Source organism: Capsicum annuum, chromosome 2 (genome assembly GCF_002878395.1).
Source record: "Capsicum annuum cultivar UCD-10X-F1 chromosome 2, UCD10Xv1.1, whole genome shotgun sequence".
NCBI lineage: Eukaryota > Viridiplantae > Streptophyta > Magnoliopsida > Solanales > Solanaceae > Capsicum > Capsicum annuum.
In genome coordinates this window covers 151,202,112-151,216,081 of record NC_061112.1, presented here as the reverse complement: position 1 = coordinate 151,216,081, position 13,970 = coordinate 151,202,112, and the positions used below count along the sequence as shown (strand labels likewise).

General features: G+C 33.1%; 2 protein-coding genes across 2 annotated transcripts in view; one reads left to right on the top strand and one right to left on the bottom strand.

Moving 5' to 3' along the window:
• The first annotated feature begins 8,686 nt into the window (after positions 1-8,686).
• On the top strand, positions 8,687-9,538 carry LOC107858394. Its single transcript, XM_016703046.2, has 2 exons — positions 8,687-9,353; positions 9,453-9,538. Exons 1-2 carry the CDS (start codon positions 8,687-8,689, stop codon positions 9,536-9,538), a joined length of 753 nt encoding a protein of 250 aa, XP_016558532.2.
• A 1,451-nt stretch (positions 9,539-10,989) lies between these two features.
• Positions 10,990-13,970, bottom strand: part of LOC107858393 (ABC transporter B family member 15) — a 7,001-nt gene continuing 4,020 nt past the window's right edge. The window contains exons 2-3 of the mRNA XM_016703045.2: positions 12,613-13,578; positions 10,990-12,505 (exon numbers count right to left, since the gene is read on the bottom strand). Of these exons, the coding sequence (XP_016558531.2) occupies positions 11,126-12,505; positions 12,613-13,578 (2,346 nt within the window). The 3' untranslated portion in view covers positions 10,990-11,125. The remainder of the gene's footprint in view (positions 12,506-12,612; positions 13,579-13,970) is intronic.

Sequence of the window (13,970 nt, the reverse complement as noted above, 5' to 3'; positions counted from 1 at the left end):
ACTCGACTTTATATTTAGGAGCATATCATATCCCATCAAAGTTGCATCTGATGATAGATTACGAAGGTTAAGTTCCAAGTACTCCAATTTTAATATCTTCTTCACGTGCCTTAGGATTAAATGTGCATGAGTTTCCATAGAATATGCATTCGTTTTTGTAGTCACTAATAGACTGATCGAAGAGAAAAAGACAAGCAAAGTGACAATAAAGAAAAGATTCTGCACACAATGAATGATCAATATTGCTTTTGGATTCAATTATTTTAGTCATAGGTTTATCAATCATGGAAGTTAGTGCACTTGGTGATGAGAAAGTTTCAAAAAGTTTACAACCTAATTAAGCAAGCCAAGATTAAGAAACCAGTATCTCAGAAAAACCCTCAAAAAGGAAACATGATATATTTTAAAAAAAACTTTGGCATTTTGGGATTCCAAAAACATATTACTTTCTCCGTTTATTTTTATTTATTTACTTTATTAAAAATAGATATTCATTTTCATTAGTAAAATTTAAATAGCAAAGAGATATAATCATAGCGACAAATCCAGAATTTAGGAGTCGTTAGTGCTGGAAAGGTTCAAATGCATATATTGACACCAAAAGATATAAAGTTCTGCCTGAAAATCAAAACACTCAACTATCTTCTTAGTTTTATAGACGTTTTTTTCGATCTCATATCAATTTTTATACATTTTTTACCCATATGTGCCGAAACACCACAATTTTGAACCTAAATCGGCCCCTGGATAGTCAATGCTGGTTTTTTCGGAAGTACCATTAAATAGATGGTAACTTTAAAAAAAAAATTAATACATTTTTGAATTTGAGAAATTCTTTATTTTGGATTATAAAAAGAGTGTCAGCAATTCATTTATATTTAAATAAAGGGAAATAATCATTTTACAATATTTAAATGACTTATAATAATTATAAGTGATAAAACAGAATTATTATTTTGTTTATACTCCCTCCGTCCATCTTTGCTTGTTCACTTTTCTAATGTCACGGGTATTAAGAAGCATTAAATGATACGAGATAAGTTTACCATATTATCTTTTGAATAGAATAAATTTAATCTTTTGAAAACTGCATTAGATAATAAATCGTATTTAATGTTAAAGGATAAAATGGATAGAAATAGATAAATTATTCATTGATTGTATAAAATGAACAAGTATTATTAAATATCTCAGAATAAAAAAATGGGCTAGTAAAGATGGACGGAGGAAGTATTACGTTTTAAGTGATGTGCCATATTAAACATGAACAGGTAAACACATATAGATAGGAAAGCTTATCCCATGTTTGGTTGGAATAAATTACATATAATATTGTGATAACTCATTTCAAAATTAATTATCCCAAAATTATAATGCTATTTTTGTTCCTTCTTGAAAGTAAAATAATTAATCTCATAATAACTAGTTGCAACGAAACGGCCCTAATATCCTAAAGATATGATGCTTCCACTGGTCATGATGCCCTCTAAACTTTTTCTTTTACAAACAAAAACAGCAAGTTGCAAATTCTGTTAATTTAAAGAGAAGCACACTCAAAAACATATATCACAACAAGAACTACCAAAAAAAAAAAAAAAAAAAAGAAAGTATTGGCCAATTGTATGTTGCTTCTATCTTTTTAATCCTGTACGATTCTATCTCCAATAAGAATGAAAATTGATTTAAATAACGTGGCTCTTGTAATAAAATTCGATAAACAGAAAAACTAAAATGTTTTAGAAGAAAAAGATATTCTATACCATAACCTTGTGTCTTCCACCATGTCTGGGAAACGTCACAAAAATGAAGAATATTTCTTTTCTTTTTTTTGACTAACTAGTCATCTAAATTTTCTTTCAATAAAAAGTGAGAATATGTTCTCAATAGATAATTAGTTTCTATTTTTCTTGTCACGTATTCTGATTTGTAGTAGTTGATATCTATACATTCCAAATTCAGTTGGGATTAAATGCAAAATTCGAAGGCGTAATAGTTTCGAAATTTTTGTGAAAATTCAGCTGTGACTTATACACAAAAACCTTCTTTCTTCTTACATCACTCTTTTTGTTTTCTAAAGAAAGAAAAGAAAAACTATAATATTTATTCATAAATGCTGAATAATGGATTTCTCCAATTAGGAAATGAGCCTTAACTGAATAATAAATAATTTTTTCTTTTGATATGCACATTATAAATTCTTGAACTCTCTTGGCATAAATGAAATGATAAAGATAGTTTAAAAGTGATTAAATTATAGGTTTATAATTTATTAACAATTTTTTAAAGTTTACGTTTCCTCCTCTGCCACAAAGTATGATGAACATTGAAAGTGGACAAATTTGCAGACATGTATTGTAATACATTATTCACATTTCTCAAAGATAAGATAAGATAAAGAAAATTCGGAAGCATTATAGGTCATATGATAGGAGCAATTTTCTCCTGAAAGTCCGTCAAATATCAAATGATACTTGTGTCAATAATAATAACAGCATTGTGTGAAGAAATTGTGAGATAATAATAATTTTGATCTATTTGAGCGGATAAACATTTTATTTTTCAATTTACTAACCATATTTTTATTAAAATCGATGATGTTCATTTTTCTTCTAGGTAATATGATCACATAGTTCATTTATTGTTAACAATTGCATAGACGTCAATTGCAAACTTCCAAATGGAATGGAAACGAATAGTTAGTTGGGAGCTTTTGACATTTTCCATGATTTAAATAATGTGACAATTCCAATTTAATTAAAAATGATACACTTGTTCCTCATTAATTAGATGTGAAAAAGATTCTAAACGAGTTTATAAATAGTGTCTTCACGTTTTAATTAATTATTGTAAGATTTTTGGGTTGGATCATTTGAAGAAGAGTTAATTAAGTGGATTTAAATAACTTAAAGCAATCCTCGCCCTTGGCTACGTACCTAATCTTTGTATCTAATTAATCTTTTAATAATGCATAGTAGAAATAAACAATGAATATATCTCACTGCTAGCAAATCAATTACGTAGATCATAGATGATCGTCCAACTAATTAAGAGAATCTGTCTACTAATTATGTAAATGTTAATATGAAATTAGTAAACGTGAGATATCACTGGAAACTACACAATTTATACGTTTGATATTCAGATTAGGTAGGATATTAAAACAATAACAAATAAAATCAAGTTTTTTTTTTAGTTTTTTTTTGAAAAAGGAGGTTAATGAACAAAAATTAGTGTTGACATTTACGTTTTTCCCAAATAAAAATAGGCATAATGTTTTTTCAAATATTTGATTAGAAAGTGAAAATTATGTTTTCTATAAAAATAATATTTTTTCAAAACCAAATACTTAAAAATAACTTTCTCATAAAAGTATCTTTCATTTAACCTTAGCATTTGGCCATAGATTTAACCAAACCTGGAAAACATAAAATTTAACTCAACCACAAAAGCTAGTTTAAGCCACTTAGATATCGACTCATCCCTTTTATCCTCGATGTAGGATTTTTCACAGCCCAACATCTTTGGTAAGCTTAATTTATTATCACACATATGACATAAATATAGACAAATAAAATTAAGATTTAAATAAACTAATACTCCTTTATCTAAAATAAGTGAATTTCTAGCACTATTTCTTTAATTCAAATTAAATGTAAATTCAAATTATAAAGTGGTATAGTAAGTTTTTCCTGTCATAAATATGATTTGAACAAGATTCTGAAAGAGTTGCTCGTGACGAAAGGACAGTATAATCTTGCAAGTTGTGAGTTGCACCTACAATGTTGCTCTTTACATCCAATTAGACAATTAGTACATACCTTTTCTTGTTGCTGATTTATGTGGTAGGTAGTCATGGGGCGAATATATAGTAGCAGGAGAGGGTTCCTGAGAACCAAGTAACTTTCACATGGAGTTTATTTATATATATAGAGAGAGAAATTTACCAAATATAATTTTTATTGGGAATCTAATATCAAAGTAGTTTCTTGGTTGTCCATCCAACAAAAAAAAATGAAACTTACGTAAGGTTTTTTTGTTATCCTACCTGATGAAGGTTCGATTCCTCTTGGGCATATGTAAAATAAATTTGATTTGATTCCTCTAAGGCGTATATTATAAAGTTTTCTTTTTAACTTGAAATAGCTACTTTAAATTTTGGATCCGTCTCTGTTATCGGTACGGTTGAGACCACCATCATATAAGGAAAAAAATAAGTACCTTTTTGCCATGTCCGGAAAAAAAATGTATGAACACAAAATCTGCGGTAGGGCTGATTTACAGGATACTCGTAATAGGGAAAAGACACTAATAGATAGATTGATATGGGCACACATCTAGCTTATGCAAGTTCATTAATATTCTTTGCAATCATGTGTCTTGTTTGTTTCTTTTTTTCCCTTTTAACAAAAAATACACTATATACTTTAGAACTTTAACAATGGACAGACACATACATAGCTTACCAGTTAAGCAAGTGGTTAAACTCACTCACGTCTCTCACTCTTCCCTTCGTTAGAATTTATTAATTTGGCATTGGACTCGAACACGAAAATTAATAAATAAATGGAAATTGGTAGAGCTTATTATAGTTTAGACATGACATACATTTTGTGTGATAATAAAACTTGTGAAACTTTTGATTTTGAATAAGATTTGACTATTTATGTGGCTATAAAAACTTTTCATTAATATTAGTAAATGGATTGTTTTAAGTAATTATTTCACAATATAGAAATTTGGCATTCTTTGCTAAGTAGACTGATAAGAAAACGATACCAAATAAATTTTCAGCAACCAGGGGCGGATCCAGGATTTTCAATGAGGAGGTTCAGTAGTACATATACTGACTAGTCGAAGGGGGTTCAACCTCTACTATTTATACATAAAAAATAATTTTACCAGGTAAAAATAGTATAATTTTCCGACGAAGGGGGTTCGGATGAACCCCTGGACCCTATGTAGATCCGCCACTGGCAGCAACCTATATGCAGCTGGGGCAGGGGCAGATGCAACTCATTGTTACCGAGTTCATCTGAACCTAGTATTTTCGATACATTACATAGCGCAAACATATGTGTAAAAATGTACTAAAAATACAATAAGTAGTTGGCATGAATTCGTAACTTTAAAATATAACAGATTCAGTGCTAAAAATCTTTAAAATTGTTTCTATAATGCTTCAATCTTGAATTCTTTTTAAATTTAAATCCCAAATTCGCCAATGGTAGAGAGCAAAAAGGAGCAGCTAGAGGCCTAGGCGGCTCAAGTATGTTAGTGGCCTAAGGCCAAAATCAAACAGAGACTCTAAATTTTTTTAAAAAAAAGCTACTTCTTTAACAAAGTCTATTTTAAAAATTCTATACTCACTTTTTCCTAATAATTCTCTTCTAACTCTTTGTGTTTTTTTTGAACAATTCTTTCTTAGTTAGTAATATAATCAATGCATTTAATTTTTCTTGAGATATAATAATACTCCAAATATATCAAACTTCTTTTAATAATAATTTTATTATGTATACAAAATTTACTTTCTACACATAATATATACTATTACACCCCTCAAATTTAAGAATCTAAGGCGATCACCTTTTATTTCAAAAGGGTAAGCCGCCCCCGGTGCCTAGAGGTTATAGATTATGTCATAAAGAAGTAATAACAGTGAGGTAATTATAAGGTACTTAAAGGGGATTTGACAAAGTAAGGAGCGATCAAAGCATGAAAATCACATCATTGAAAACTAACACCCCTAATAACGTAACGCACTGATTAATTTGTTGAGAAAGACAAAAGAACATACTACAACAGATCATTGATCAGTGGGTGGTGGGGGAGCTAGGAGAGACACTCAGTAGTAGTGTCATTATCTTATCATTCTCTCCAGTGAAAGTTTCTCCATCAAGTGGAACTCAGCTCAAGAAAAAAGACAAAATTTGTCGACCTAAAGATATACACCTTCCCTTTGCAAAGAATAATTTTTTTAAAAAAATAACTTTCGACATTTAATTCAAATTTATGTAAAGTATATAAAGTTCTCCTTTAAATAGGTGGTGCTCACCTTATTAAAGAAATCGAGTAGGTCGGAACAAGTCATGTCATTAAAGATAAAACTCAGTCTAAAATTAAATAGTTTTTTGAAAAAAAGAAATATACTTTTCTTTTTGAACATATATAGCGAATAAAAGATGTCACATAAAATGAGATAAAATAAATATGAAGCAATTAACCATGTGAAGTTCCGGTATCTAAGGATGTGATTGACAATCAATTAATGGGAATCAAAGTGAAATCATCCACTTTCTTGCAGTGAACTTGGACCAGTCACTTGGCAAATGTAATGCCGATGTTGGGGAGCTTTCCATTAAACTTGTCCATTGGTTAATTAGACTTAAGACGTAAGAGTGTGTCAGGCTGCAAGAGAGGAAATGTAACAGTTTCATGAATTCAACAGTTTTTATTCAAAGTTTGTTTATAAATTTATAAATATAATTATTGAGTAGCATTAATAAGAAATTGAGATAGGAAACTCATAAATATCAAATTTTCGATTTGCTCTTACGTTATTGAAGCAGAAATGAAATTGACATCGACTAGTGTCGCCTGAAGAATTAATGGAATAATTATAAAGGCAGACCGGACATGTGTTGGTATCTTTGCTGCTTATAAATTTGGTTTTCAAGGACCACGCATTACAAAAGCAAAAGCCAAAAAGACAGAGAAATAGAAAGCTAGGTTCTTTCTGTCATGAGTCTATAAGAGTGATGAATTTACCTTAGCTTCCTAATGCGGCTTCCCATGGGTCTTAGTCCACCTTTTCCAATTTGAGCAAGTTCAAAAATATCTTAGTGTTTTCTTTGACCTATTACGTGTCTTTAATTGATTGGAGATTGAGTCACTTATGCATTTTCTCTCTTGAGTAGGTCTTACTCTTGCTATTTATTTTTTTTCCTTCCCTTTCATCGGTATTTGATATCCGTCTTGAAGTTCAACAGTTTGAATTTGCACATTTCAAGACCTAGTTCAGGAAGTGCCGCTCCCTAAAAATAAATTTGTTGGGTTCATAGTAAATGAGAGGTGTGAATGGAAAATGAAGAAAACCAAGTGGAAGAGAAAAAATTGAGATCACACCAATATGGAAAGTGTACTCAAAAAGAAGTTTTAAAGTGTTTATATTGTAAAATACACTCCCACATGTATAAGTGAGGCAAGGAATAAGAGATGCCTCATGTTGTTGTCATCGCTCGACTTCAGCTTTGGCTTCGGACAAATGATTGATGAGATCTATCTTTTTGAACAAATTATTTGATGATCCGAATCTACCAAAACGCAACAGTATTCTCCATTTATGCATGCATGATGCTTCTGTAATTCCGAACAGAACTAATGCAATTGATGTGTTGTTTCAGAAGGATGCAATCCTTCAGCAAAAGGTCACACTAATTCATGGAGAGAGATGACTGTTCAGGAAAAGATGCAATCTTTGGATGAACAGACATGAATTTACAGAACATGTGTAACCAGGGGCGGATCCAGGATTTTCAGTGAGGGGGTTCAGTAGTACATATACGAACTAGTCGAAGGGGGTTCAGCCTCTATTATTTATACATAAAAAAAAAAAATTTACTATGTAAAAATAGTATAATTTTCCGACGAAGAGGGTTTGGATGAACCCCCTAGAATACATGTACATCCACCACTGTGTGTAACCTTTGACATGAACCATTGCCTCTTTTCAGAAGAGGCATGTTATGGCTAAAAAAACCTGCTTTCTTCCACAAGTTTTTGATACGAAAATTTTCAGAATAAAAAAAAATACTCTTCTTCTCTTCAAAAATTCTGTGTGATCATTCAAACTGTTGAGTGCGTTCGACGAGTCCAAATATAATTGAGGTACCGCTATATTTGGATGGAAGGCCATTTTATCCTGGGAGAAAAAATTTCATAACCTCGGGTACAGTGAGGGAAATTGTTTCCTTAAGGAAACTCTGTGAATTCGGACAACTTGGCCTTATTCATTTCTGTTTCATCTATTTTCTGAAAAAATAAAATACACCTCTTGGAAAGATCATTTTGATCTTGTGTTGAGGGTATTTGATATACTTCATTGTGTTCTTGTTTATACTTGAACTCTAGTTGAAGTTGTTATTCTGCATATACAGATTATGCGTCGCCGTAGAAGGAAATAACAAAATTTTGTTGGAAATTGCTTTAAGTTACTGCACTAGTTTTTAGCAAAATAAGTTAGTTAATTTAGGATGAATTTGAATTTTGAATTTAAGTTAGGTTGTTTGATTTGTTGAGACATTTTAGTGAGTTTAAATTTTAAATGTTGCTGTTTTTTCTATTGTAAGGTGGCTATTTAAAGCCCCTTGATGCTCAATATAATCATTTGATACTATTGAGTGCTATTGAAAGTTATTCAATCCTTTGAGAGTCATTTTAACCCCCTTTTCGCTGCCCCATCTTTTTGTAAAAAAACCAACAGTGGTATCTAGAGCCTCATTGATATTACAGGATTTGTGTATTCTTTCAAAGCGCTACCATATCATTTTTAACCGGCAAGGGCTATCTTTTTAACCCGTAAGGGCTACCTTTTTAATCCGTCAGGGCTATCCATTTTAACCCGTCAGGGCTACCATTTTCAACCCGTGCTTGTTTTCAAAGCGTAGGACTATTTTCAACCAAAAAGATGTCAAGCAGCAGTCTTTCATTGAATGCCCCAAAAATTTTCACTGGCGAAAACTACCAAATTTGGTTAGTGAAAATAAAATCATATCTTCAAGCCTATGATCTGTGGGAAGTTGTAGCAGATGATACACCATTACAACCACTCCCTGAAAATCCTATTGTTGCTCAAATTAAATCTCATTCAGATGAAAAGCTCAAAAAATTCAAAGCCAAAACTGTAATTCAAAATTCAGTTGCAGATTCGATTTTTTCTAAAATCATTGCTTGTGAGACAACAAATGAAGCTTGGGAAAAGCTAAAAAAAGAATATCAAGGAAGTGATCGAGTTAGACAAATGCAAATTTTGAATTTGAAAAGAGATTTTGAATCTCTTAGAATGCAAGAGGATGAAACTATTGCTAAGTATTCTGAAAAGATTTCTTTGCTTGTCAGTAAAATCAGGTTACTTGGCGAGGATTTTAAAGATGACAGAATAGTTGAAAAAATTCTTGTGACAATTTCGGAGAGATTCGAGTCTAAAATCTCATCTCTGGAGGAGTCTAAAAATCTCTCTACTATCTCTGTTGAAGAACTAATAAGTGCTCTTCAAGCACAAGAGCAAAGAAGATCTTTCAGACAAGACAATGCCACTGAGAGTGCCTTTAATGCACAAAACAAAAAAGGAAAAGGTAATTATCCTCCTTGAAGACACTGCAAAAAGAAAACACACTTGAAGAATTTTTGTTGGTGGAGACCTGATGCAATCTGTGGAAATTGCAAACAAGCAGGTCATGTTACAAAAGTGTGCAAGCTTAAAAACAATCCTCAAGTACAATTTGCGGAAGCAGAAATTGAGGAGGAACGCCTTTTTTAAATCACAGTAACTAAAGCAAGGAGGAGTGTTGAAAATTGCTTTAAGTTACTGCACTAGTTTTTAGCAAAATAAGTTAGTTAATTTAGGATGAATTTAAATTTTGAATTTAAGTTAGGTTGTTTGATTTGTTGAGACATTTTAGTGACTTTAAATTTTGAATGTTGCTGTTTTTTCTATTGTAAGGTGGCTATTTAAAGCCCCTTGATGCTCAATAAAATTATTGAATACTATTGAATGCTATTGAAAGTTATTCAATCCTTTGAGAGCCATTTTAACCCCCTTTTCGCTGCCCCATTTTTTTTAAAAAAAAAACAACAAATTTCCATACTCAAGACTCAAACTAGAGACCTCAAGTTAATAAAAGCAGGATGTCAATCATCCTAAGTTTCACAACCCATGTTGGTCTTGCTATTTATCATTCACAAGCTTATAGTATTTTACTGTCATTCTTTATAAGATGAAAAATCGAATCCTCACTTGAAAGTTCAGGTAGCAAATCAATTGAGTTATTGAGATTCCATTTTCTTTTTTTTAGCCATGTAAGATTTTACTGATATATTTTAAAGGTGATTCTAGGTTAGAACATGATCTTATCAATCACAATCAAAGCTAGCTAGTCCGTCCTAATTCATTGGTTACATTTTATTCCGTGAAAGTTTTACTTGGTACTATTGTATTATCCGGACATCAAAGTTTTCTATAGGCTCCATTATAATTTGACAAAAAAAATCTTTATATTCTTAAATTCTCTTTTTATTTGTAGCAATAATTATCGAATTTAAACTTCACTTATGGAGATGGACTAGACTTCCATGTTACGAAGGAGTTGGCAACCATTATGCAATGGAATTAGATATGCAAATGCAAAGGGCATGACAGACCCGAGAAAGACGGAGTTAATAGTGACCCCTGCTAATTTATTCATTCTGATCACTTCTACTTATTGGTTCTCGAAAATAAAATTATGTGGACTTTGATATATATATATATATATATTTCACATATTAATATAAGAATAATTACAGTTTATATATATATTTTTTTTCATATAATTTTGAAATATCTAAATTTTAAATTTAAAATGTTAAACTATTCTGATTCAATTTAGCTCCAAAAATGAGTTAAATTGAGAAGTATTAGAGTACTTGTTAGTACATTTATATGCTCGAACTAGTTGTGTTTATTTGTCTTCATCCCCTGAGTGGAAAACGTGGCCCCTTCGTTGAAACAACGTGACTCCAAAGTTGTTTTAAATGCATATCAACTTATTGATTAAACATACTTTTACATTACATAAAAAACAGTATCTCGAGCTTTTAAATGGTTTATGTAGGCTTCGTTGCTAATGTGTGAACAGTCCAATATGTACGTGTCCAGTTACAATGCAAATAAGACTTTTGCATCGAATGATCTTAAATTAGATGTGTATATAAAATATTAAATTGGTCGATGAATTAGGTAAACATATGAGATAATCAAGAACCTATTTTTGCTCTTAGATAACTATCTCAAGCAGCTGCTTGGTGCTTGAAGTTGGTTGTAATCTGTTCCTTTGAGTAATTTACATTCTATACATTCTGGGGACAGTTAATGATTGCTAGAGTTTGGTGTTCTTTGAAGGGTAACTAGAGAGTGGTAAACTCCACTGGGTCCTTTAGCTAACAAAGAAGAGTGAGTCCCTTTCTCCACAATTTTGCCTTTGTCCAATACAGCAATTGTGTCACAATTCTGTATAGTACTTAGCCTGTGTGCCACCACCACACTTGTCCGCCCAACCATCACTCTATCAAGTGCATCTTGTACTACTTTCTCCGATTGACTGTCCAATGCACTTGTTGCCTCATCCAACAATAGCACCGTTGGATTTTTCAATATTGCACGTGCTATCGCGATTCGCTGTTTTTGTCCTCCTGACAACTGCAGTCCCCTGTCTCCGCACCAAGTGTCATATCCGTCTTTTAATGCTGAGATGAAATCATGTGCGTTTGCTGCCTTCGCAGCCTTAATTATTTCTGATTCGTCCACATCTTGTGATGCTCCATAGGTTATGTTTTGCCTTATGGTTCCTGCGAATAATGTTGGTTCCTGGCTTACAAGTGCAATGTGTTTCCTCAGTGATCTCAAGTGGTATGATCTTATGTCATGGCCATCTATTTTCACAACACCATTTAAGGGATCATAGAATCTCTCTACCAAACCAATTATCGTGGACTTTCCTGATCCGCTTTGTCCTACCAATGCTGTTGATTTTCCTGATTCGATTTTTATTGAAAAACCCTTGAAGATAATCACATTGGGCCTAGAAGGGTATGCGAAATCCACATTGCACAGCTCCACATTGCCTGTTATTTTCTTAGGCTTGTAACCATCCGAGTCCTCTGGCTCGATTAATGAATATCGATCCAACACTGCAAAGACCGACTTAATAGCATCTGAGCCCTTTGCTAGATCACTAGTCATGGTTCCAGCTTCCGCAATGACACGCCCAGTGCTATTCAAAATCAAGTATGTCTGGAAGAAGGCTTTAGCACCTATCTGGCCTTCTGCCATAAGTTTGCCACCATACCAGAAAGCAAGAGCCCAGGTACATGACACGAGACTGTTGGAAGTGCCAAGCCCAATTCCAGCGAACCACGACTGGCGTATACTCTCTCTTTGAGGGCCTTCTTGGGCTTTCTTGAGCATTTGGAGAATTCGGGCCTGGGAGGAGAAGGACGTTACTGTTCTGAGATTGGAAACTGCTTCAGCTGCCAACTTGCTGCTTTCTTCTTGGGCTTCAATGGACTTTTTAGACATGCTTTTCGATAGCACTCTCTTGCAATAGTGGCACACTATGATGAGAGGTTGGGCCGCTATCATGACCCATGCGAGTCTCCACGCAATAACTAGGCCCATGGTGAAAGATATAGTCACCGCAGAGATCGTTTGAATGAGTAATGACATCCTATCCCCTACCAAAGACCTTACCTGCACATTTGTATAACCAACAAATGTTATTATTAGATTTTACCTGATGGCATTTGTATTTATCCTTGTATGAAAGTTAAACTCAAAAACAGTACTAGAGGATGTACCACATTAGCATCATTAGCTAGTCTAGAGCAAACAGCACCGGTGGAGTTTTCTTCCCTGTCGTACCACCCAATTTCAAACCTTAGCATCTTGGAGAGCATCCTCTCCCGGACCCTTTTAGTCAATTTCTCTCCCATGGCTGCAAAGTGGTAGTGCTGAAGTACATTGACAAAAAGGCACACGAATGCCATCCCAAGAAAAAATAGAGCATATATCTTTGCCTTCTCCTTAATCTCATCATGACTTGGTGAGAAATAGACAGATAACATTGACCCCATTGCAAAAGCTTGCAATGGCTGAACTCCACCAAACAATATTGCTCCTATGCATCCCAAAGTTGCCTCCTTCCATTCTGGCAAATTCATTGCCAACAGTCTTTTGAATGAAGGTACTGAAGTTACTCGTCCTGTAGTGTTGAAAATTGTTGCATTTTGATCAAATATACCGCTTTGCTCAGCCGAGTTCGCTGAACTTGACCTGTTCATAATCAAAAGCCTTCTGCTGCTTGAATTTTGTTCGTCATGGTCACAGGCAGTTTCATAATTTAAATTTGATGCCGCAAATTTAGAATTTAAATTTGATAGGGCCAATAAAAGATTTTTATTGGTTGGTGCATTGGAGATTTTATCACTGGAATTTTCAATTTGTTGGAGACGGACTAAGGAAGTGTATACTCCATCTTTGTCTTCAATTAGCTTATCATGTGAGCCAATTTCCTTGACTCGACCACTTTGGACCACGGCAATAAGGTCAGCATTGCGAATAGTGGAAAGCCGATGAGCTATGATTAGTGTGGTGCGGCCAACAACGGCCTTATCTAGAGCTTCCTGCACCACTCGTTCTGATTCAGAGTCAAGTGCACTGGTTGCCTCGTCCAGGAGTAGTATTCTGGGTGACTTAATTATGGCTCTTGCTATAGCTATTCGCTGCTTCTGTCCACCCGACATTTGTACACCTCTCTCTCCCACCTGTATACACGCACAATATCAAACCTAAGATTTAATCTTTACGAGTTCAACTATGAATAATATGTTATGATATGATATGTCCCAAATTGGAAGATTGGGATTATGATGTTGTTGCAACATATAGCGCAATAATTTAAAGCTATTAGAAGGGGAAAATGGGCAGGTTGAATCAAATTTGAATGGATCAATATGAATTAAACAATGGATTATAACTTGACATGTCCAAAATGATAGTACAACCTTCCCTCCTTTTTCATTTTACTTTTTGAATTTTTTCAAAGCTGATGTATTTTTCTTAAATTAGATTTTAACTTATTTCAAATTTAAATAACCCTCCAGCTTCATATTTGATTTTGTTTGTTTAAATTTGAGTTGCATTTTGAGAAACACTA